Source organism: Triturus cristatus, chromosome 3_1 (genome assembly GCF_964204655.1).
Source record: "Triturus cristatus chromosome 3_1, aTriCri1.1, whole genome shotgun sequence".
Classification (NCBI taxonomy): domain Eukaryota; kingdom Metazoa; phylum Chordata; class Amphibia; order Caudata; family Salamandridae; genus Triturus; species Triturus cristatus.
Genome location: NC_140583.1, coordinates 849,322,364 through 849,347,285, shown reverse-complemented (window position 1 = coordinate 849,347,285; position 24,922 = coordinate 849,322,364). Strand labels below are relative to the sequence as shown.

The window sequence follows — 24,922 nt, the reverse complement described above, 5'->3', positions numbered from 1 at the left end:
CACGAAAGAAAGCAAATGTAAAGTGGGTGTAACCTCAGTTGACTATCTAAGGCACACCATTTGTGAGGAGGGGATAAAGCCTAAAATCGATTTGGTTGAAGCAGTGAGGAGAGCACCTACTCCATCTTCCAAAGAAGAAGTTCTCTCGTTTTTGGGCTTAGCTGAATATATGGCTAAATTCATTAAGAACTTTGCAATGTTAGCACATCCCCTCAGAGAAATCTTTAAAAAAGACACGCCATTCATTTGGGAGAACAATCAAGAACCGGCTTTTGATAACATAAAGGAGTCAATTGTGTCAGCACCATTTATTGGCAACTTTGATGTAAACAAGGACACTATTATTACAACGGATGCAAGTGGCAAAGGAATAGGAGCCATGCTTTCACAAAGGATTGGTAGTGCGGTGAAAGTGGTTGCTTTTGCTTCAAGGTCTTTGTCTGGGGCTGAGTCAAATTACTCTACAATTGAGAAGGAGGCGTTGGCGGTGTGTTGGGCAATTAAACATTTCAGTTTCTATGTGTGGGGTTTGCCATTCGAGGTGTGCACCGACCATAAACCTTTAGTCTACTTGTTTGGCAACAAAGTCTTAGAAAACATGACTCCCCGCATAGCGAAATGGGTTCTAGGTTTGCAAGGCTACAATTTCAGGACAATATACGTTCCGGGCCAACAGAACAAAGTGGCGGATTTTTTATCAAGGTCCCCAGTGGATAGACAGGAGGAAGAAGTCATGGGCAGGGAGGGTGTCCTGGAAGTTAAACTCCCATCTATGACAAAAGAACAGTGGAACTATCACATGGAACAGGATAGTACCCTCAGTAAGGTGAAAACATTGGTTATTAAAGGGTGGCCCAATAAATGCAAAGTCCTACCAGAGTGCATTCAACCTTTTTGGAATGTACGGAATGAACTGTCAATGGTAGGAGGGTATCTCCTCAAGTCAGGCAGAATCGTTCCTCCAGAGGGGTTAAGAAGACAAATCATTGACCTAACCCACGAGGGGCACCTGGGTAGAAGCCTATACAAGGCAAGATTGAGATCTGAATATTGGTTCCCAGGTATGGATGCGTGTATGGAAGAGAAAGTGAAGGATTGTTATGCGTGTGGGGTAAGCGAGAAATCAAGATGTATCAGGCGATCCCAACTTATTCCTGTTGAGATCCCAAGGTCTCCATGGGACAAATTAGGATTTGACATCACAGGTCCCATAAGGGCTAAGGGACCACAGCAATGGTACCTTTTAGTGCTTATTGACTATTACTCAAATTGGATCACCCACAAATTTGTGAACATAATCAACACAAAATCGTTGATAGAATTTTTGAGTGAAGTGTTTTCAAAGGAGGGCATACCTTCCACCTTGATCACGGACAATGGTGTTCAATTGGTGTCGGAGGAGATGAGGGAGTTTCTAAAGGACATGTCCATAACGCACATACGTACCCCATTGTACTGTCCAAAGGCCAATGGCAAAGTAGAGAGGGCTAATCGAATGTTGAAGGAGTGTATCCAACTAACGGTCAAATCAGGGGCTTCCATCGAAGTGGCGCTGAGAGACATGATTTGGTCCTACCACACTACACCCAGCCTCTCCACGGGGCATACGCCATTTGAACTGTTGAGAGGGAGGAAGGCGGGTTCAAAACTGTCACCTAATTGGATGAATCCCAAGGATCCAGTGGTGATCAATCCGGAAGAAATCAGTAAGAAAATTGATTCAAGACAAAAGAAGTACAAAGAGTGGTATGACAGAAAATGGGGTGCAAGAGAAAGACCTTTCAGCAAGGGGCAAAGTGTTTATATCAGGAAACCTGTGAGTTTAGGTGGCAAAGATGACAGGTACTATGCCCCGGAGAAAATAAGAGAGGTTAAAAGAAATGTTGTCATCTTGGAAGATGGGAAAAAATGGAGCATGGATCGGGTGGCCATAGGTCCAAGGGAGATAGACCAAGAGGGGGACAGCAGGTCTCCGGTCCAGAGCAGGTGAGGCTCAAGAGGGAAGGGGGCTGAGACAACGTAATCCCCCAAGTTGGCACAAAGATTTCAGAATGGTTTGAACATGTGTTAAAACACTGATCTCTATTGTTTGTTATCTGTCCAGGGAGGCTCCACTCACTGGGCAACCTATGCTCCCTGCCTTGGGTTAAACCCACAATCTTATTGTATGTTACTATTGCTCTTCTTTAGGGAGGAAGATGTGATATAATTTGCCACTTGGTACATTCCATCTACCCCTCTCCTACCACTCATAATGGTAATGCTTAGAATGTTGACATGAAGGCTGCTTTGGAATGTTGACAGGCTGCCTTCACCTTGTGTACTGTTTGCCAACAAGATGAGGGTGTGGTTATCCTTTTGACTAAATAAAGTATTCTACACTTACCTGTGTAAAGATCTTACTTCAGTATATAATGCCTACTCTCACATACAGGACTCTAAAAGTTTAGTATGAAGACTAAGTTACCCCCAAAATATCTGAAAAGCATACTGGATAGCATATTTTTAAGTGACTGTCTACACTTTCAGACATTAAGGTGAACAGCCCTCATATCTCCCAATCCTATCCAGTAGGACGTGGCACTAGGTAGAGGCGTCCCCTTTCCCCTCTCATTTTATCCTTGCAGTTGAACTCCTAGCACAAAGACTCAGGCAGGGAGCAAGACATAAGGGAATTTCAGTTGGCAACATAATTCATACCGTCTCACTCTATGCTGACAACATGATCTTGTATTCCAACAGATATCCGTGAAACGCAGATAGAAATGCCCAAATTGCTATCACCCTTTGGGACTCTCTCCGGCCTCCACATCAATACAGACAAATCCAACGCATACTCCTTTACTGGTACATATGCTGAGCCTAGCCTGAGTTTAGGGGAGTGCGCAATTTCAGTAGCCCCATCCACTTTCCGATATCTCAGGGTACAAATATACAGAGATAGCCTTGATTTATTAGAAGACAACCTCTTATGTACAATTGCTGCACTTAGATTACAGGAGGCCCTTTGGATAACAATGCCCCTATTTGTGGCTGGTCGACTGTCACTGGCCAAAATGGTTATGCTGCTGCGTCTACTATATCATTTTGCGAACTTATCAATTGTGATCCCTACAGGGATATTTTAGCAACTTAACACTCTGTTGACTGATCTGAAATGGGGACAAGGATGTCAGAGTCAGTTTAGCAAAGCTCCAACTACCGACCGATAAAGGAGGGCTGGAAGCTCCCAATTTTAAGCCGTACTGCATAGCAGGGTTAGCATTTTGGCTCGCTGGCCACAACCTCTCACAAATAGATCTTACCAAGGTGCAACCGGAACGTGGACAGCTCCACTGTTTGCTATATCCAGGTGCCCTGGCATTACCTATGCATACACTGCTACAGTGTATTGCGCTGTCGTACTGAAAGCTGGCGCTGAGATATTCCTTAGTACAAATGCCTTATGCTCCCAATATAACCCTACGTGGCCTACCCACTGCCTCGGCCACACTAACTAGTAGGAGACTTACACTATGGGAGTAAGGAGGGGTCACCACAGTTGGAGACCTATTTGTAGAGAAAACTCTCATGCCACACAAAGATTTCATACACACATATAACCTCCCAGACACCCTTATTAACACACACCAGTCTCCTACGCTATGTGCATCAACACTAGGCAATTGATGATCATGAACCACTGAATTACTGACAGCATTGCACACAATGGGCCATGGACGGCACTTAGAGTGCTGGCTGTATAAAGTACTTTGTGACCATCTTATGACATCATTTACATCACCAATAGAGGAGTGGGAGGCAGACTTCAGTAGAGTATTTTCTGACGAAGAATGGGCAAAACTGCTGGAATTCCCCAAGAAGGCGTCTCGTAATTTCAGATTAAAATCTATTCAATTTGCCATTTTACACAGAGCATATTTAAAGCCATATAAAATTAATCGAATATACTCAACGGCACCCTCATCATGTCCTCGTTGCCAAGAGGAGGGGGTGGACTTCCTCCACATGCTGAGGGCTGGGCCACAACTATCAGGTTACTGGACAGGAGTAACAAAAGCACTGACTGAGGTCATAGGCCACTATGGAAAGTTGTATACTGGGATTGCCTGGAGGTCCTAGAGGTTCCAATGTTGGGGCGAGTTTAGCAAATCTGGCCCTGCTACGGGTGAAGCGCCTTTTTACTAAGCACTGGAAATCCCCAAAAGCCCCAAGATTGTTAAGACTGGCGGGAATACCTCTACCAGTGGGCCCTCGCGGAAAGCGTAGCCCTTAGACGGGAAGAACACAGAGGACTTCAAGACCACAATCTCCATAGAATGGGATTTATTATTAGAGAGCTTTAAAACACAAGCTTTGGACCGAGTGGGCAGTGGGTTCCCTGTGAGCAGATATTCATTGGTTTAGTAATACTCCTCACCTGTTAAATGCTAGGGTGTGGCTCCTAGAGTAATCAGTGTTCGCTAGGTTCATAGACATATTATATCCACATAGGCACTCCCGCCCTCTCCCCCTTCCTCTTATATTGATTGGCCTCCAGTGACACACAGTAGTTTTACGTTAGGGTAGGGTTCCGGGTGGGCGGGGTTTAAAATGCAAGTAATTTATTTTTTGTCCGATTTCATTATTAGTACATGATCTGGCATACCTTCAACTGTAGTCTAAAGTACTCAATATGTTAATCTATTATGATTAGCACTCAATTTTATGAACTACTATGATGGACATCATTCTTCTGTAATATTGTCTATTTTGCTATAGAAACAAGCATTTGCAATGCAATCGGTCTCGCCTTTGGGACCTTATATGTATTTAGCTATGCAGCACATTAACCTGGGTACTGAAACATCTACTGTTCTTTAACATGCATGCATGCATGATACGTCAGACATGGGAACACATGGAGAGAAATATTGCCTTTCAGCGGGAAATGGTATAGTCCAAAGCTCTGATTTTAATATAAAATCAGGGCCTTCGGTGGTCATATCACGGAAAATACAAGGTTTGAAAAAAACATTATTGTCTACGGGTGCTCGAGAAAGACAATTTCTATGGACGGGAACCTAGAGAATGCTAAAGTGATTCTGGTATTTTACTTACCTCTGCTTGTCATTTTCTATCAAGAAAGTTAAATAGAGGCAGTAGCCAGAATCTTTTTTAAAAAGAAAGACCCTCAGCAGAAAGCAATTCTGGTATTTTACTGACCTCCTCTGGTCATTTTTTATCAAGACAGTTAAACAGAGGCAGTTGAACAGAAAAAAAGTCCCTAAGCGGAAGCAGATAAGTCCTAGGGCAGATCTCCAGAGCCCACAAAGTACATACACATATAAGTATATAATAAGTATATACTAAAGTATACACAAGAGGTCTCAATTGCTCGACCTAAAAATGCAATAAATTTTTTGCGTAAAAAATAAAAAGTGAACATCGCTTGGATATAGTTCCAATGAGTGTGCTATATAAGTGTTGTTTCATTCCATGCCTCTGCATCCATACCAGACACACATACACACTAAGGAGCCGATTCACAGAACTAATCGGAGTCGAAATCCTAAACTTACTACTTTTGGTATTCACAGAAGGCACTTACGACTCCTAACTTTACGTCCGCGCTCGGGCCGGAATTTCCGCACCAGGACCGTACTCTCCACACCCGGAGCGTACTCTCTGCACTCAAACTGTACTCTATACACCTGGACCATACTCTCCGGCTAGGATGTAAAGTTAGGAGTCGTAAGTGCATTCTGTGATTACCAAAAATCGTAAGTGCCTTTTGTGAATACCAAAAGTAGTAAATTTAGCATTTTGTCTCAGATTAGTTCTGTGAATTGGCCCATAAATGTTTACTCATTCGGTATACTACCACTACCATGCATTTATTCTTGATCAGCAACTACCTTTTCAGCATGTGCATTGCTCTTATTCCATGACATTGCACTACAGTCCATCAAGCTCGGGACGCACTCCTGTGAATGAACTACTCTAAGCCACATAGATTACTTATTTTAATCCCAGACTAGGTTTTAGTCATGAGACTATTGTTTTTGAGAACTATCATACAGATTAAAGATAGCCATCTTCCTAGAGCAAATAATACTCAATACCTTTTGGATGACTTAGAAATTTCTAGAAAAAATCTAATCAAATGAAAAAAAATAATCAGGCTATTAAATGAACTTGCATCTGACAACCATGGCTAAAGTCCATCTCATTAAGATTTCAAATATATAAACTCAAGTCTCCCAAAAAAGGAAAATGTTACTTCCCTGTAAGAATTTGTTCGTGGCATGTAGTGCTGTAGATTCACATGCTGCCAACTAGTGTTGAACTCAGACGTATACCACTTGTTTTCCTTCAGAGAAGTCTTTTCGAGTCATGGGACCTAGTGACTTCACCTATTGCTTGTAATGTGCAAAGGCATCAACTTAATTGTTAGAACATTTTTCCCACACAGACGGCAAGATTGTAGGTGGAGCATAATGATATAGCCAAGATGACCATGCAAAGTAATTGAAAAATAACGTTAGTAAGGAAAACATCTGCAATAAAACATAGGAGACCAGGGAGGAGGGGGGGGGGCAAATGTGAATCTACAGCACTATATGCCATAAACAGATGCTTACATGGTAAGTAACATTTACAGTTTGGGGCATGTGTGGCTCCAGACACACATGCTGTGCATAGTGTGTAAAGCAGTGTGCCCAAAAGCAGTGTCTTTGCCTGAGGATGTTGAAGACGATAGATGCATAGCAGGTTTGCACGTTCTTGGGGAACCAACTTGCAACACATGCACTGGAAAATGGCAGGCTTGTTACGTGGTCTGGAGTGGGATGCAAAAAGGCTGAATGTATGATGGGCAGGCTTAATTAGAAAGAAACATGGAGATCATCTTGAAAAGGAGGTTAGAATTTGGCTCTAAAAAACACTTTAACATGATGGCCCTGAAAGAAAAGTTCTTCCAAGTTATGAGCGCAAATCCCACTGGCCCACCTGGTGAAAGTTATGGTTACGAGGGAAGTTACCTGCCAAGAAAGGGATTAAAGTGAGCAAGAGTGAAGTGGTTTGAAAGGAGGGTCTATAATCCTCATGAGAACTATGGCGAATGTTCACACAGGAGAGGGAGGCATCCGGGAAGGAATGGTCCATTTGAGGCCTTCTATTAAAGCCTTAATGGCTAGAGGTGGGAGTAGGGTAGTATATCACATATTCTATAAACCGGCAACACATCAGTGAGATGCAGCATAAAGAGAGTGTAATTAAGACCTGCTTTCAGCAGGTGGAGGAAGTATCAGGCAGCGTCCTGTACGGACGTTGTGAAAGGAACGCCACGTGTAGCGAAACAGTATTGCAGGAACCATTGCCAACGGACTACATAGCAAGCCCTATCACTGGGTCTGCTTGCGTCCTTACGAATATCCATGCACTCTACCGGGAAGTTCAGGTATACAAGACCTCAGGAACCCAACTAGAAGGTTAAGCTGCTGAGAGGTGAGATGCCCTAGGGTGTTGTGGTTTTGGGTGAGGTCGACCTGATGGGGGCTCCTCGTGAGAAACTGAGGGACAAGTCACGCAAATTGCCAAACCATGACTGGCATACCCATGTTAGAGGCGATAAAAGAAAAGTGAGTGATGGTCACCACATCCTTTAGGCCATAATTAAATGGATTGGGAAAGACGGATAAAAATGTAAACACATATTCCTGATCAATTCACCTACAGTGCATCGCTAATGGATTGTGGGTGTGGATGCAGTATGGCGAAGCTTGATCAGGTTGCGTTCTTAGCTACAGCCGACGACTACGGTGAGCGCATTCCCCCCTGCTTTGCAATTAAAAACAAGAACAGTAGTGAAGTCCATTTGGAGTAAGACTACTTTATCGTGTATGAGTGGAAGAAGAAGGGGCCCAGAGGACTAGCTGGATATAGGACATCTCAGAGTGGTTGGTGTGGAGGATCTATGGGACCGACATCGACATCTTACAAATGGTGAAATGATTTAGGTATCCTCCTCAGCCGGTGAGTGAGGCAACCATGGTGAGGGTTACCTGCGGAGCTTGACTGAGCAAAAGAAGGCTGTCCCTGCAACAGGTAATTTGCGCTCGTCTACTGCAGAGAGTGACGTTTACAGCTCCAAATACCAACATTAGTTTCTGTAGAAAAACCCTCTGCATGACACTGTTGTGATCCTAGGCACTTTGCAGGGCCTGTCTTTGCAACTTGGCGTGAGGGAGTATATTGATTATGGATGCCATCATGATAAGCAAGCTCGAATCTGAGCTGACTGTTACCTGGAAAACTGGCTGAAAGGATTTTGCAGGTTTAAGAGTGCTAGCAGCTTTGTGCGTGGAAGATCCTGGAGAGTGAGACTTGGTGATCAGCCAGTCGCCCAGGTAAGGGTAGATGCAGATGCCATGCCTTGAGAAGTCAGAGGTCACCATGGCTATGTACTTGGTAAACACCTTGGGGGTAGTGCTTACACTTCCCACAAACCACATGTGTCCTCAATGCACTTGTTGAATGGGCATGTGGATGAAGGCATTCTTCAGGTCGAGGATAATTATGAAGTTTCCTTATAGTAGAAGTGGCATGACATCCTGGATTGCCGCCATGTGAAAGTGCTTACAACAGGACATATTTGAAGCAGGATAGGAGGTTACGGATAGGCCTGAGAGACCTGCCTTGCTGTGGTATGAGAAGGTGCAGGAATGTACAACTATTCCTCTGTGTTTGGGGTGGACTGGATCTTGGACTCTGTTGTGAGCAGTGTAAGCATCCCACCTTGTAGGAGAGGCAGCTGTCCTGTGGACATGTGCATTTGCGGGAGAGGGGTTTGGGAGTCTCAGACAAGAGCCCCTGAACTAGGACGTTCAAAACCCACTGTTGGGAGGCAATCTCTGTCTAGTAGTGGGGAGAAAAGGGATGGAACCTTCCAGCTATGAATGTTGAAAGGACAAATAGGTGGGGGTGGGGATGGAGTCAGTGTTCCATAAGGAGGCCCCATCAGGGGCTGCAAATTACCCCTCTGTCTCAACCAAAATTAGCTGTACGCCCCCTTCCCTGGCAACCCCAATAGGTCAATTATTGCTACTACTGTCCATTTGAGACATGAGTCTTTTGCTTTCCCATGAAGAGGAATGCCAGAAAGGGATGGTTGACCCGAGGAGGTCTGTGAGGCACTCCTAACTTTGGCCATCTCGCAGTCCTTATGTTGACCTAGCATCTGGTCCACCAGAGGACCGAAGAAATGCACACCATCAAAGGATGGGTTAGTTAGATGTAGCTGAACTTCTAGTTTTGAAATCAGAAATTCGCAGCCAGACATGTCTGTGTAGAAGTATGCCAGTATAGGCGCCAGCAGCCGTGTCTGCTGTATCTAGGGCACATTTAATGGTAACATTGGAGATGGTCTTCATTTCAGTGACTAGTGCCTGGCCTTTGTTTTTTAATAGTTCAGGAGGTATTGTGACCGCTCCTCAACCATGTCCCACTGGGCACGGTCGTACTGAGGGAGAAATCCTATTGAATTACCAATACACCAGTGTGCAGCAGATTACACTGCCTGCGCTGCGCTTTTACCTGCTGCATCCATTTTCGGGCTCTCCCAGTCCGGTGGGGTAGCATCCCCTGGGCACTGCGAGTATGCACAGCTTCGTGCTGTAAAACCATTAGAGAGTCTGGAGACAGCTGACCTCTGCTGAATGGAGGGTCAGAGGGGGCAGCTTCTAACCTTATGACCACCCTGGGCATTATAAAATGAGCCTTGGCTGGCTCCTTCAAAATATCAGTGGCCAGTATAAGCATACCCTGGAGCATCGAAAGGTATTGTATAGACCTCTGCGGATGGTTAGGCCTCTGTGCGGAGGACATTATCCTCTGGCTCCTTATGCAAGACAACCTTATAGTAAGCGGTAGCCCATTGCAGCACCTCATGGTATGTGATGGTATAGACGGGTGGACAGGGTTGAGCAGGATACAGATCGGGCCGGTCTCATCTGGTGGGTCCACCGTATAATCCTCCCATGATATACTTTGATATACTGTAGGGTTCAGTGGTACCGGATGAGTCATGATAGTGGTTAGGAGAGCTAGAACTATTTCCCCCACAGTCTAAACGAGGGAACGGACCACTAGGGATGGGCCCCTGTGAGCATGGAGGAAAAGCGTGCATGGGGTGACAAGGTCCAGAGAGGAGAGGGTGAGGAATGAGGTGCCAGAGGCGAGCTCTGGACATGGCGCCGAGTTATCTTGGCAGTGGATAGACAGAATATGTACATTATCAGGTGAATGTGAGCTCGGTATTACCTGGAGACAAGCTCCTGTTGAAGCTGCTGAAGCATAGGCTACTCTTGGTCATCAGAGGCGAGAGAAGAGACTGCACTGGGTGCTCCCTTTTTTGGTGGATAGGAGGGTGGGCTATGCTCCAAAAGCTCCACACTGAAGAGCTTGGAGCAGTCGGCTGGTGCAATGTGGAGCTATGATTCAATGCCCAGACCGCCTTTGATGAGCTGGCTTAAGCCAACATGTGTTGCTTGAAGCAGAGTGTTGCCGCTGAGGTCAGTGTTGTTGAGTTTGCTGAAGTTGGCACGGGGTGGGGTTTGGAACTGTCCTTCGATGCAGAGTGAGGCTTGGAGGAGCTGGTTGAAGTCAACGGGTGTGGCTTGGAGATGTTCTTTGACACCGACAGCGGCTTGGAGGCAAGTATTGTAGTTGATAGAGGTGACCTACATCTGTACTTCGACACAGAAGATGGTTCCTTCGGCTTCGACTAGGTAATTCGGTGCTAGCCATGGTCATTAAGAAGTGGCAGATCGATGGCCACGTGTTTGGCCAGCGAACCCAAAGCTCGAGCCCCCGAGGGCAATGCTCGAGTAACGAGTGTTATAAAGGGATAGGAGAAAGGGTGCTGGTACTCACTGAGGTAGATTTGTCAGAAAGGCGCAGAGCAGGTGAAGGCTCATCGACTTCTGAGTCAGATTCACTTGCCAGCTCATGGATCTGAACCGCTTCAGAAACCCTTGGTAGTAGCTCGGTATCGGGCACTTGTTAACCAACATGTACGGTGGGTCTTCTAAACTGTGGTACGCCATAGCTGCTGATGCGAGATGTTGATCCCAACATGGAAGGTTTTTTTTTACACCGGAAGGCAAGACATGCTGAGTACGAAAATGCTTGATGATCTAGAGACAGGCAGAATTTGCAAACCAGATGGAGTACTGTCCTAGGGTACTTCACTTGACACTTCGGGCAGAAATGGAACAGAATTCTGTTCATTACTTGTTCATTCTCCGAAGCGGAGGTGGTGGAACGAGATCTTGAGGGGGCAACCCTGAGCGAGGCCTTCGAGGAAGTTGGCCTCAAACCGGCAATGAGGTGTGAAGACGATGGGAACTGAAGGAGAAATACACTGTTCTTTCAACCATCAAGGGAAGAGAGATCCTAACAGGCACGGTACAAACGCAGCACAACTCCGGTAGCCCAAAAAAAGCACGTCTGAGCCCGATGGCAGAGAAAAACACAATCCAACAATGGAGTTGATGCCCATGCGCATTTCCATCAATAGGTGGAGACACTAGGTTCTGTGACTCCAAAAGACTTCATTAAAGGAAAACAAGTTGTACACGTCTGAGCCCATCACTAGTCGATGGCAGGAGTATGCACAACATGTGTATCTACAGCCACATGTCACAAACCCAATTGTTTTCATCCTTATCAAATTAGCATCATAACCCAAAATATGTCCAGTGATCCTGCTGTAAAGGCAAACAACTGAACTAAGTATGTTGCAGAGAGGTAAAAGCTTATAAAAAAAACTCAGTTTTATTAGCTCAAACTTTTCTGTATTCGAGCGATTAAAGTGATAAAACTGTGAACACTTGTGAGGTTCGTTACACGAAAGGACAGAAAACTGTAGAATACAAACAGTACGGAAAGGAAACCATCTTAGCAACAACATTAGACCAAAATATTGCCTCCAGAAGAAAAGCAGAAAACCTCACTAATTAGTTGAAGGCTACCTACGTGTTTCCCAATTGCCAAATAAAGTATTGTGAAGTGTGGCAGTACTCTTGGTGTTTTTGCCTGTAAGTAGAGAATTCACAATGGCAAAATTGGCTCTAGTTTCCTTTTCTTATTAAGTTTGAGGACTTGCACAGTTTGGCACTATACTGACGAGTGAGGCTCCATGGAGAAAACCTCTTTGAAAGATTCAGTGTTTGGAGCGCTTCATTTCAGTGAGCCCAGAGGAAAAAAGAAGTGAAGTATAGCCATGATGTAAGCAGTAAAACAGGAAAAGAACGTCACAAGTCAATTTTATAACTTTGCATACTAAAGCATAACATTCATACAACTGAAGTATTTAAATGTTAATATTGGAAGACAATGTACTTCTTCCATCACCACTGACATTATTAAAGCACAATGAGAAATGTAGCATAATCGTGGGGTATTTACGTTTGCATGTTCAAGTGTTATTGATTGCACTGTGAAGAAATATATGAAAAGGTTTTATAGAAACACACAAAATGTTTGCGTTCTTTAAATGAAATAAGCTGCATATTATGGAACTGTGCCAACCAACAGGTTTTGCATTAAGCTTTTAAACAACAGTTGGATAACATGGTGTGAGTCTGCAGAGAAGTTGTCCAAAAACAATGTTGATTCTTTGTGCTTGGGCACCTGTTCCAGCAGAAGAAAGGCTCTCTTATTACAATCGCATTAAGCATCATTTAGGCAAACTGCACGGCCTCTTTTCTTGGTCAACAAGCATTGGCATAGCCAATAGGTCTCGCCTATGGGACCTTATAAGTGTTTAGCCATGCAACAGTTGCATAACTAAATACTTATAAGGTCCCAAAAGCGAGACCTATTGGCTATGCAAAGCGGTCGCGAAAGTGAAAGTGATCGCAATCAAACATCAAAGCGGCCGTTTGGCCAGGAAACCGAAAGTAATCGCGGTACAGTGCGGCGTGCGCGCCCACGCACATCCACTGTAGCTCTAGGCTGGCCTGGTAGCACTTTTTGGAGCCCTCTCAATAAGTCTCGCCAGACCAGCGCATGCACGGTTACGTGTGAATTTGTAACTTCAATTAACAAAGGACTTTAACCCCCTTATAAGTCCCTAGTATATGGTACCAGTGGTACCCAGGGCATGGGTGTTAAAGAGGTCACCCGGGCCTGAAGCACTGTTTGCGCCACCCTGAGTGACCAAAGTAAACTACGAACCGCAGGCCTGCCATTGCAGACTGCAGGAGCAGTGTAAGCTCAAACTCAACTTTAACCTCACCATGTTTGGCGAAGTCAATGCACTGTAATATATGCCAATCATCCCTAAGGAAGGCCTCCTGAGCCCAGAGGGCAGGGCGCATTATATTAAAGGTGTGGCCATGTAAGTGGAAGCTTATTAGTCCCTACAGTGTTAATTATCATTAAAGGACACTATCAGTGATAGACGGTCCATAGGATAACATGGGCTGGCACCCGGGAAAACCAGAGGTTGGCAGCTCCATTATGGTACTGCCTAAATATATTGTGTTTGGTGTAAAATAACATGCCTCATCACCCCTGATATGAATCTCGTGCTGAGGAGGATGTGGCACGCACCCAGGTGGCTACTTCAGAAGTTTCCCGCCTGGTTGTCCTCGCATTTCCTGACCTCTGGCTGCCAGCCAACTCTTGCTGCCGCCAAGATTGGAATCTGACCCCCCTGCCAGGAGGTGTGAACTCTCTGAGGAGTCAGAAACAATGGCCTGGATGGGAAGCAGCTGAGAATGCCGCAGAGTAGAGTGCAGTGGCACAGAGTAGACTGTTTCAGAGAAGAGTGAAGTGGCGTAGAGTGGAGTGGAGTAGGATAGAGTGCATTGGCATAGAGTAGTGGTGTAGGGGGCATTGGCATAGAGTGCACTGGTGCAGACAAGAGTGGAGTGAGCCCGACAGGCCTGGTGTATAGTACAGTGGCTATGAGTGCAGTGGTGCATGGTAGAGTGCACTGGCATCGAGCAAAGTGGTAGAGGGGCACAGAATAAAGTAGAGGGGCACAGAATAAAGTGGCATACAGTGTCGCACCAGATGCCAGCAGTACTATAGCCAGACCTGGTGGTAGGTTGTTGTTGTTTCAGTGGAACATGTTCACCTATTTCATTGTTGACAACACAAGCATCACCAAAATAGTATAAAATATATATATATTTTGACATGGGCAGAATGTTGAAGACTGTAGTATAAATAATGTAGTGGGTTTCCAGGCTCCTGTTCGTAGTTTTCAGGAAAGCAGTAATCTGGATTGTCTAGTTTGCACATACTGAGGCTATTGCTCATTAAGTATAGTTGTGTAGGCTACACCTTTTGGCTTGCCAATGCGTGCTATTAGTAAAAGGGTTTGGTATTCTGACTCACTGACTGTGAACAGAAAGATCATTCGACATTAACTAGAGGGTCATATTGAGCAAAAGCCAACAATGCTTTTATAGAAGAACATCAAAATGAATATTTGTTTAGTGCGTGTAGCTCCTACATGCAGACCTGTTTTAAGGGTTATATTACAGCCCCATAAACTGAAGCATAAGAGAGGTACAAGTGGGCTTCATGGGGAGAGTAATCTGCATTCCTCTTGCTGTTCTAGAAATGCTCTCACTTTGAAGTCGCAGAAAGAAAAGTAAACACCGAGCACCCTCGGAATATGAAGCCAGATTTTTTAACTGTTTGAATGCACAGCAAATGTGTCAAGATTTAAAGGTCTGTTTACAGAAAGTAAAATCCCGGAAGGATACAGTAAGCAAGGTTTGGAACTCAAGCTAGACAACCTAAAAAAATACAGCCAGCAAACAGAAAGCAAGGAAAAGTGAGTTGCAAACACCAAAGCCAATGGTAAACAAAGCATTCCCAGGGAAGCTTTCTGAATGCCCCCCAAGATGTCTTCAGTAAACCAGACAACTGGGCGGTCTTCTAGGCTTCGACCTAAAAATCACTGGGAGACTATTTTATTGGTGCTGGGTGGACGTGTGCTATTCAGTAAATCATCTAGACTGAATGAAGTCAACCCATTCACTCGTAGTTTTCGAAAGAGACAGAACGGCAGGGTGATAGAGTGTGGAAAAGACAGAGGAGACAGACAGAAATCTGTAGAGACAGATGCTCACTTTCATGATTTGTTGATGAGTAACCATGATGTGTGAGGAAAGACTACACAGATGTCAGAAGACAAGGGGAGAAAATGTAAATAACAAGTCTGAAGTTTGCCAATAAGGGAATCAAAGTGGGGATGATGGGAAAACGTGGTCCATATGTGAAGTCTCACGCCATATGATGGTGACAATCCTAGATTAAGCTGGGTAAACCAAAGGTGTGAGAGAATAGGAATAAAGATATTTTAGTCCGTTTACGGATGTTTTGAGGTGATACAAGGTAGTTTTGGGGTCTATGTTATGTTAAGGTTATATGTTATTTTCATACCCCCATGCTTCTTCTGTTGCTGAGGGGGAAGAGACGAGTGGAGGAGAAAAAAAGGGAAAGAGAAGAAAAGTGAGGAAAGAGTGGTACTGGCAAGAAGGAAGGAGGGAACATGATGTGATGTCACACTTTTTATATAACACTTATCAACATCAGGTCATCTAAATGCATGTAGATGGAAACAATTGAGAAAGAAAAAAAGAGAATATAAATTTAAGCAGAACGAGAGAAGAATTAAGCAATGCAGTAGAGAAGGAAGCATGCAAGAATGTCAAGCTGGTAGCTGAATATAGTGCTTACTCAATCTTAAGGTTGTTTCAAAGTACAAAGAGGGTACAGAAGTTGAAGAAGGAAACATGAGTGGAATGAAATGGACCCTAGGAGCACAAGTAGAGGAAGGAACAGGGACCCGGGCGGATGGAACATGAAAAATAGTATGAGGGATGAGTCAAGGACAATGTTAGAAAAAATCATGATAAATGCTATTTAGGCCAAAGATGAAGAAGAATTTTACAAACTATAGTTGGTAAGTATGCTCAGGGACACAGTAAACATGTTCCATCTGATCCTACCTAACCCCCAAAATATCAGGCTGCTGCTTCTGCAAAAAAGGATACATGTGGAAGTTAGTGGACTTGCCTGCACTCCACTCATTTCCCCAAGTACTAAGGTTTCATGAAGTGGCTGTCTTTTGGGGTGCTCAGAAAAAAAGTCCTCTCAATGGTACTGAAGCACAAGGTTAGTGCCCTCTTAGGCCCAGAAAGCTGGAGTTAGGCCACCAGATATCTACTGTGTCATCCTGCTTTGCTCAAGTGCTTTGTCCTTCAAATCATAGTCTGCCAGGGTGGCAATAAGGGTTACATTGTGTTTAGAAGCTAAATGGCCTGCAGTGAATATCCCAGGTCTGCAATACGACTGAGATAACTCATGATCCCAGAATGACCTTAGATAGTCTTAATATCCCTCCTAAGCACATTAAATATGCAGAAATGTTTCTTCAGCTGAAGAAAGCATGACGTTTGACTTGTATGATGAAGTATAGTCTTGCTCCATATTCAAACGAAGGATGCAAATTTAATCCAACCAACTGCCACGTATATGGGATCTTGCCTTAAGAATGATTAGATATAGGTGGACTTGATTTTTTTCGCTGCATTTATTTTTAGTGCGTGTTCTCAAAGTGAGAAAATTGAAATTTCAAGTAAATACTTTAAAAGTATATTGTTTATTTTCTGACTGTTGTTGCTATGATATACTGAATTTTTACTCCACCTAAATTACGTTCTGTAGAGCTTGGCAATGTCATTTAGCCACATCAAGGTGACCCAAAGACTCGTAGGAGCGTGTATTTATCTTATTTGCCACGTTGTTGTGGCTACTCACTTGTGAAGATCAGGACAAGGCATCCAGGCTGATATCTACCTCTCCATGTGTGTTAGAGCTCACTAAAACCAAAACTGCTGCCAGCCCTGTGGCAGCAGGACTTGGGTTTATGTGCGGGCAGGGTAGCCGAATTTCAGTTTCGTTTTCAGAGTTGGGGCCTATAGTGGAGGCACAGGCGCAATGGTTTTCCTGCTGTTTAACGTTACCATGGCATATTTGCTATTTTGGTAGGCACTGTAGTTTGCTGGTTGTGAGCTGCTTCCAGATCTCATGTTAAAGATTTATTTTTCTAACGGAATCGTGTCAGGTGGCCTTAGGGAGGAGCAAGCAATGCTTCAGAAAACCACGACCTGCTCCCCCAATGTCATCATATATATATATATATTATATATATATATATATATTTTTTTTTTTTTCCTGTTTGGGAACGTAAACACAGGGATGGAGTTCTGCAGCCTCTTACAGGCCACCATCCCTGCATTAGTACAGTAGTGCCTGCTACTGAGCGCCAGGGGGAGAGGGAGAAAAAAATCATAATAACTTACCTCAGTCGTCTTCTGGCAGAAACAGGAAGCACACAGCTTCCCAGAATCCCCTGTCCAATCACAACACTGCCTTACAGCAGCATTGTGATTGGTTTGAGTGCAGTGGTTCTGTGCTTAGACGGGGGGGGGGGGGCTTGTAGGCTGGGCATATTCCTCACTAGGCTGTATAATAGCAGCCTGGTGGAGAAGATACAAAGTGCACAAGAGGTCAGGCCAAGCAGGTATGCGCACTTAGGGGGTGTGCTCAACACTCCTTCCCCTTACTCCCTGAACTGGTCAGCCCAGCCCCACCTGCCCAGCCCCTCACCCAAGCAGGAAGGAAAATGAAAATGAAAATAACGTTGGTTATTATCATTATCATTTTCGTTTTCCTTTTTACACTGCTCGCAGAGCAGTGAGGCGACGCTCATCCGCCTTAGTGGAGGAACCGCCACTGCAATAGTAGCCAATTATAGGGGGGTCGCAAACAGCAAACTACCTAGTTAATATTCATTATGCAAGTCATTCTACAACCCCCCGCCCCCTTGCGAATGAGCATTTTTGGATGCAACCTATTACTATATTGATCGCATTACAAAATGAAAAACAGGTTGCAAAACGTATGGGCACAATTTGCATCCAGCCTTTGCAACCTGCGTTTTCATAAATTTGGCCCTTTGTTGTTAATGAACCTGGCTTACTCCGGTTGAACCGTTTTGGACAGATATCCTCGAATCATTTTATTAAAGACTTTGAAGTCTTGGTTGAGTAATGCTAACAATCTACTTTAAGGTGGTATGAAAGAACAACGGTAGTGGACATTTATCCTATTTAACCTGTAATGATACATTTCCCTCATCTTCGAAAATCTTCCTCAGTTTTAAGAAGAAGTAAATTTTTTAGTCAATGGACCTGCTATTTATTTTCATTATTATTGTTTACAGAATTCACCACTGAAGGTGGTCATAAAACATACTTGCTTTGTCTACCTCTTCCATCAATATAGATTGTTTTAAAATGTCACTGGCTTCACCTCTGAAAGGATTAAACTAATAAAAAAACCTTTTGGGGTCCTCACCTTTTCTTTGGAGTAAACTTTAGCAGGGTAATTGTGAATATGGACCACATGTATCATGCATTTTCACGGATGCAAACAGCCCGATTCGCAGAATCAGGCCGTTGGCGACCGGCAAACTGCAATTTGGAATGTATGAATTCCAAGAAGTGATTCGGTAACATGTTGCCTAATCACTCTTTCGAATTGCAGATTCGGTATCAGGAAGGGGCGACTTCAGGGCCTCCCTTCCTAATACTGAATCGCAGCGGTATGTAGGAATGTTTTGTGACTGAAATGCGGTCACAAAACATTTGCATTTTACCACCTACTTCAAGCAGGTGGTAACCCATTTGCAGATAGGAAGGTGTCTCCATGGAACCCCTTCCTCTTTGCGAAAGGTAGGAAAAACGTTTTTTCAGAGGAAGCAGAGGTCCCATGGACCACTGCCTGCTCTAATGAAATAAAAAGAAAACTTAGCATTTTCTTTTTTAAACACAACCTACTTTATTTAAAAGCAATCATGGGTATGGTGGTCTGCTGACCCCGGCAGGCTACCTACCATCCCTGTGATTTTAGCGATTCCCGATAGGTCGCAAATTGTGTCCTACCACATAAATATTCTTGAGGTAGGTCGATTTGCAACCCACTAGGAATTGCATTGGGAATAGCGATTACCTAAATGCGATTCGCAGAAAATCACAATTAGGTAATCGCTATTTCCAACATGATACATGTGGCGCTATGTGATTTTCTTATCCTCCTTAAAAGGTGCCTGCCCTGTCGATCCATTTGCAAATTGCCACATTAGGAATTTTTGGAGAAAGAAAATACTGCAATTTGTCCTTTGAAGCAGACAATTGCAGTAGTGCCTCATAACATAAGCTAACGTGTTTCCTAGCAAATATAACCAAATGAGTTGACAAGTTTGCAACAACCTGCAGACCTGGTTTCTGTCAGGGTGAGGGTCCCATCACATGTCTAGCATTTCTTAATGACACCGATTTCAACCATACAGTTTACGTGTCACTTTTTTCAGTTTCCAGTCAGGCTGCTTCACTACTCTTGGTAAGTGAGCCCAGCCTTTGGAATCTTAAAATTATTCCAAACGTTGTTTTAATTATGTTCCAGTCGTTCCAGTCACATGCAGTCCAGTCTGAATACAAGTCACTCATTCTTTCGCTCCACACTTCAAAATGGAAGTGGGGTAACTTAAGGCCAGATACATTCTTTTTTCTGGGGATAATAATCAAATGTGGAAGAGTGGTACATACTTACAACTTCTAAACATGAGTATTTGGAACTGGTTAGGACATTCAGCGAACAAGAGTTTACGTGGCTGTCACAAATTGCATTTTAGTATGTACAGATAAAATTAAAGAACATCTATCACTTGGTTGAACCCTCTTTAACAGTACTGTCATTTGAGTATTTCTTCTTTAAAAATATCGGAAACATATCCACAGTTACATTGCATTAAAGGTAAAGACATATCAAGTGAATATTGGTAAGAAAATAGAAAATAGGTTCTTACCTATAGGATATCCGAGTGCAAAATCATTACTTTGTGTGGCAAAAATGGGGAACAGACCGGCTTTACTTAACCGACTGTCAGGACTAGCAACTAACAATGTTAGACCACATACTATGAAAAACACAGATACTTTGGCAATTAAAATACTATAAAGAAAAGACCAGTTAACATTGGAAAAATCAAGTATCACCATTTGGCGGAATAATAAAGCGGGGAGAGCAAAACGGGAAACATAATTCCCTAGTCCTTTGGACTGTGTGGCTGTGATCACGTTGACTCTTCCAGCTATGTAGCCACAAAGGATAATGCCAAAGCACTCTAGCAGAGCTGGGAAAAGTCTGTTAATGGACATGGATGGATTATTGTCCGTCCCATTGGAATGGTTGCTCATTTCACGAATGAGAGCCTCGTTCAAGCCAAATGATGAGAAGTTCTTCATTCCAAACCCTGAGGAGCACATAATGTTCTTTGATTTCCCGGTTTCAAATAAAGTGCATTGTGCTGTGACCTAAAAGCCAAAAAAATACAAAAAAACTGTGTTAATACATACATTATTAGCTTATTTAATAAAGGACTTCAGAACATTGTAGATTAATCAGGTTTTGATCATTAACATTTTAAGTGCAATAGGTGGTTCAGTCCAAGCCCTCCTCTTCACTCATGTTGTAACTGGACACGGTTTATGTTTAAAAAAAGTCCCCCCATATTCCATCGAATGAGAGAGTGAAGGAAATGAGTCCAACCATCTCCGGAAGGGCTGGGAAGCCTCACTCTCATCTACCACAAAAAACAATATTTAAAAAAAAAAAAAAAAGTATAGATTTCACTGTAAAATATCCCAGATATACTATTCTGGCTGAACATCATTTGGTATATAGACAGTCCTAGAAAGGAGTTCAAGAAATAATCTACTACATATGGATCTGAATATTTACAGCGGAGAGTATTCTGATCCACAGAAGCAAACTATGTAGGTATATATAAGAATATTTAGTAATGATCCTTCAAGTACTGCTATCTGGGATAAATGGAATGAGGATCCCTGAATACAGCCCTTAGACACAAAGTTTATCTGTGGTTTTCCCGGTCTTCTGTTCGGCCAGCCAAGACCTGCCTCACAAACTTCTATTAAGTTCTTTTTGAGACCTTTTCCCAATTCACAGGCATTGAATCAAATATCAATAGTTGTTTTAGTGAAAGTTACTGTAAGAAACTTTAAGTCTTTATAGGCCATTCAGGTACTTCTTGAACTCAGTGCAGCTTTAGACATTGTGTACCAAGAGATTCTACTTAACCACTCCAATGAGGTAGAAATCTCTGACTCTGCGCTCTCCAGATTCAGGTCCTTCATTTGTGGCCACACAGCAATTTAAACAAAGAACCTTCCTTGACCAGCTCTTACTAGGTCTTGTGTGGAATTCTGAAAGTGTACCCTGTGCTACACGTGCACCGCAGCAACTATCTGCTCCTCCTATTTAAAATCATCAACTATTTCCTTTACCAGTACCATGGCGACGTTCCACAACTACTTCTCAATATCAACAACAAACAAAACCAAGCCCCAGAAAACTGCCTACTTCTACTGAATCGTACATGCAATGCGCCTAATGTTTCTAAAACCAATGAACTCAATTTTCAGATGAAACACCAATCTCTTATCCTTCCAAACAATGACAAGCATATGTAAGCTTTTGCTCTATTAGGTGTCCTAAAAGTTTCCAGATTTGTAAAAGGGCTTTTGTATATAAAGAAAAGTAAATTTGCGGTCACAAACCCCATGATTTTGTGAATCGCGGGGCTTGTGATCGCAAAACAGATTTGTACTCTTATTTACGGAAAATGTTTTTAAGTCTCCATGGCCGTGCCCATGGCTTACTTGGATCTGGGGTGCAGAATTGAGTATGAGAAATATCTTGCTCCAAATGTTAATGTTTTACCTAGTATTCATTTCAATTTTTCGAAAGTGTGTAACTCATTGATCAGTTTTATAAATGTATGTTATGCATCAATTACAGTTTAAATCACCAATTACACCTTGTTTACTTTGCTTTTCAGTCTTTCCACATTCAACAATACTGTTTGACTTTCGACCAATTTTTCAAACAATGAGATAGTTTTAAAAAACTTTAATGTAAAAACATTTTGTTTTGTCCCTTTCTCAAAAGTCTGTCGCAGTTTTCGATTTAACAATTTATAGTTCGAAATGTACATCAAGCAGCATACACAGTGAGCTAGGATTTGAAAAAGTCCCTCGCATGGTGAAGGACGTGCATCCCTGCACCGAGTGCCACCTCTGCAACAATATCCGGATCCCTGATGGTAATATGTGGTCACAGGTGACCACGGATCATGTGTGCGCGCCATGACCTAGACCTGTTTCAGGAATTGTTGTTGTGTTAGACCAGAAGGGGTACCCAAAGCTCTACCCATGCAGGGGCAAAGGGATACTACTCTTACCATGAGTTAAGTAGCACAAGTGCGGTTAAGGCAGCATACCGTGTTTTAGTAAGGATGATCAGGAGTGTGAAAAGACCTTTTTACCTGTGTCACTGCAGTGGGCATACCGCCCCACTCATGTAAAGTTCCCCTGCTGTACGCTTTACTCATCCTACGAGCATGTAGCACTGTGCAGCGCATGTGTATTTTCTTGTGTGCCTGTGAGTGGTACAATGCCTGGAGGCCTGTGTGTTCCTTATTGGAAGCCCAGGGCCTTGAGAATACATGTGGAGGAGCCCCAAAGATAGACTGTTGCACGGATTCTGCACATACACAGAACTATGTGCAGGAATATGGGACCTCGGTGTATAGGGGCTATGAGTCTCTACCGCCTTAGTACCCAGGAGCCCAGGACCGACTAGCTATAGTGTCTCACTTGCTCTCCTACGCAAATACAGAGAAACAAATGATTAGACAACACAGAACACAAACACTCCCTGATCTCTCAGGAATCGTGATGACAAGACACACCTTTTCGCTCACACTCTCATACCTGTCCACAATAATATCTGACTGAGACATGAATATAGTTTAAAATGTTTATTTTAACTAACGTGCTCTAACATGCAGTATTTGTGCCACAACAAGCTGGGAAAATGCATAACGTTAATACAGTTAGCATTACAGACAGTCCATACATTATGAAGGGAGATGTCATCGTATAAAGACAATGGAGAAAATAACTATAGTGTTGAAACTCCCTTCCCTTGGATAGAATATGTATTATTATATAATAGAAGATCTCTGGGTTTTGTTAGCAGACCCCATACCATAGAGCATAGATGAAATTTCTACATTGCGGCTGGGTGTTGCTCTTCTCCCTCCCAGCCGCAGCTGCAGAGGTATGTTTTTGTCTAGGTGCTAAGGCAGAGGTCTTCAAACTTTTGTAGGTTGAGCCCCTGCAGCTGAATTGTTTTTGATTTTCGGCCCCCCCACCACCTGACAAAAATGTCTGGAATCCGGTACATAATCGACTGCCACACGCATATCATGGGCCATATCCCGCAAATAACGTTCAACACAATAAGAGTGTTTGCTAAACTTAAGGTTTGTGAGTGGGTGTGGTGAAATGACAGAGGCTTATTACACAGCTCAAAACACAATTTTCCAAGATAAAATGTGCGCGAATTGTTTTTACTAGAATGCTTTGTTTTACACATGACATAGATTAATAATAACACAACCAACATAAATGTGACGGGTGTGTCAATCTGTGGATGGATTTTTGCCCCTGCCATCCTCAGGTTGTGCTCCACATCCAGTCTTGAACGGTACTTAGTTTTTAATACCGCACGTGCTGAGAACCCAATCTCACATAAATAGGACGAGCTGAAAGGCAAGAGAGCTTTGATAGCAATTTCTCTCAAAGCTGAATATTCTGCAGACATTTTCAGCCAAAACAGTGACTGTAAGGGAGACCGTGTTATCAGATTTTTCGAGCACTCCCTAGCTCAGAGTTGGTACACGAGAAACAATTCTTCTGTAGAAACCATTAACAAATGTTTAGCCAGGATTATAATGGGATAATAGCCCACAAACCAGTTATGGATCCAAAGACAAAGGTGAAAGTCCACAGAGAGGGCGCTGAACGAACACCTAATTGAGAATTTCTTAGTAGTACGATAAGTTGCTTGCCTGAAGCAGTGGGGGTTTAGGACACGTTGGACTTATGTTTAAAAAAAATAGAACTGATCATAAATTAATGATGTTGCCTATTTTACTTCAGAGCAATGTTGTCTGACAGACTTTGGGGTGGCAGGGACATGTTAAGGATTTTGGGTGCCCTGGGCCAATACTATTTTGGGGGCCCCTGTTCAGAACAGCTTTGAGATTAAATGATTCACTTTCAGCTTTCCATACCCTCTTTAGCCAGGCTACTAACAGTGCACAGGCACTATGGTCGAAATTCTATAAGTGTTTACATCGAATATTCAGAGATAGTGATGTGTGTTTTCATTGTTGTAACAAAGTAGCAGCCCACTAATTTTACAGTGAATAATATCAGTGATATCCTCCAATTTATCATATTTGAGGACCTGTTTTGATCTAAAATAAACTTTTTTATGGTTGTTGCATGAAACAAAAACATTTCTCTGCAAATAGCAATAGACTCTCTCACATCTATCACATTAAAAAGAAATGAAACAAAATGGTATTTACAAGAATATGTTTAGGAATTATTCCAAGCCATCAGGGCAAAAACAGACCTGCCTGTATTAAGTGGCCCCCTGAAAAGCTGGATTGCAGTGCATGTAAATAAGTCCTTTTGTAATTTTAGGATGAAAACCTTGATGGGGCACGACATGTCCATACTTGTGTACAGGGGCATAAACTAGACCGGAACTTCGGGTGGGCGCTAACACTCCCAGCCAGGGCTGGCCCTAGCACTGGTCGCACACCATGGCACACAGTGGCACTCCCTCCCCCATTTCCTCCTTATCTATGAATTTCCTCACTACCACTCACCAACAATGCACCTTATCTCTC

General features: G+C 43.2%; 1 protein-coding gene across 3 annotated transcripts in view; it reads right to left on the bottom strand.

Moving 5' to 3' along the window:
* GPR155 (G protein-coupled receptor 155) overlaps positions 1–24,922 on the bottom strand; it is a 444,365-nt gene that overhangs the window by 302,612 nt on the left and 116,831 nt on the right. For all 3 annotated transcript variants that reach the window (XR_014978918.1, XM_085645260.1, XM_085645261.1), the window contains exon 2: positions 19,940–20,447. Coding sequence is in view for 2 of the 3 variants with exons in the window: in XM_085645260.1 (XP_085501386.1) it covers positions 19,940–20,399 (460 nt within the window). In the remaining variant the exon portion in view is untranslated. The remainder of the gene's footprint in view (positions 1–19,939; positions 20,448–24,922) is intronic.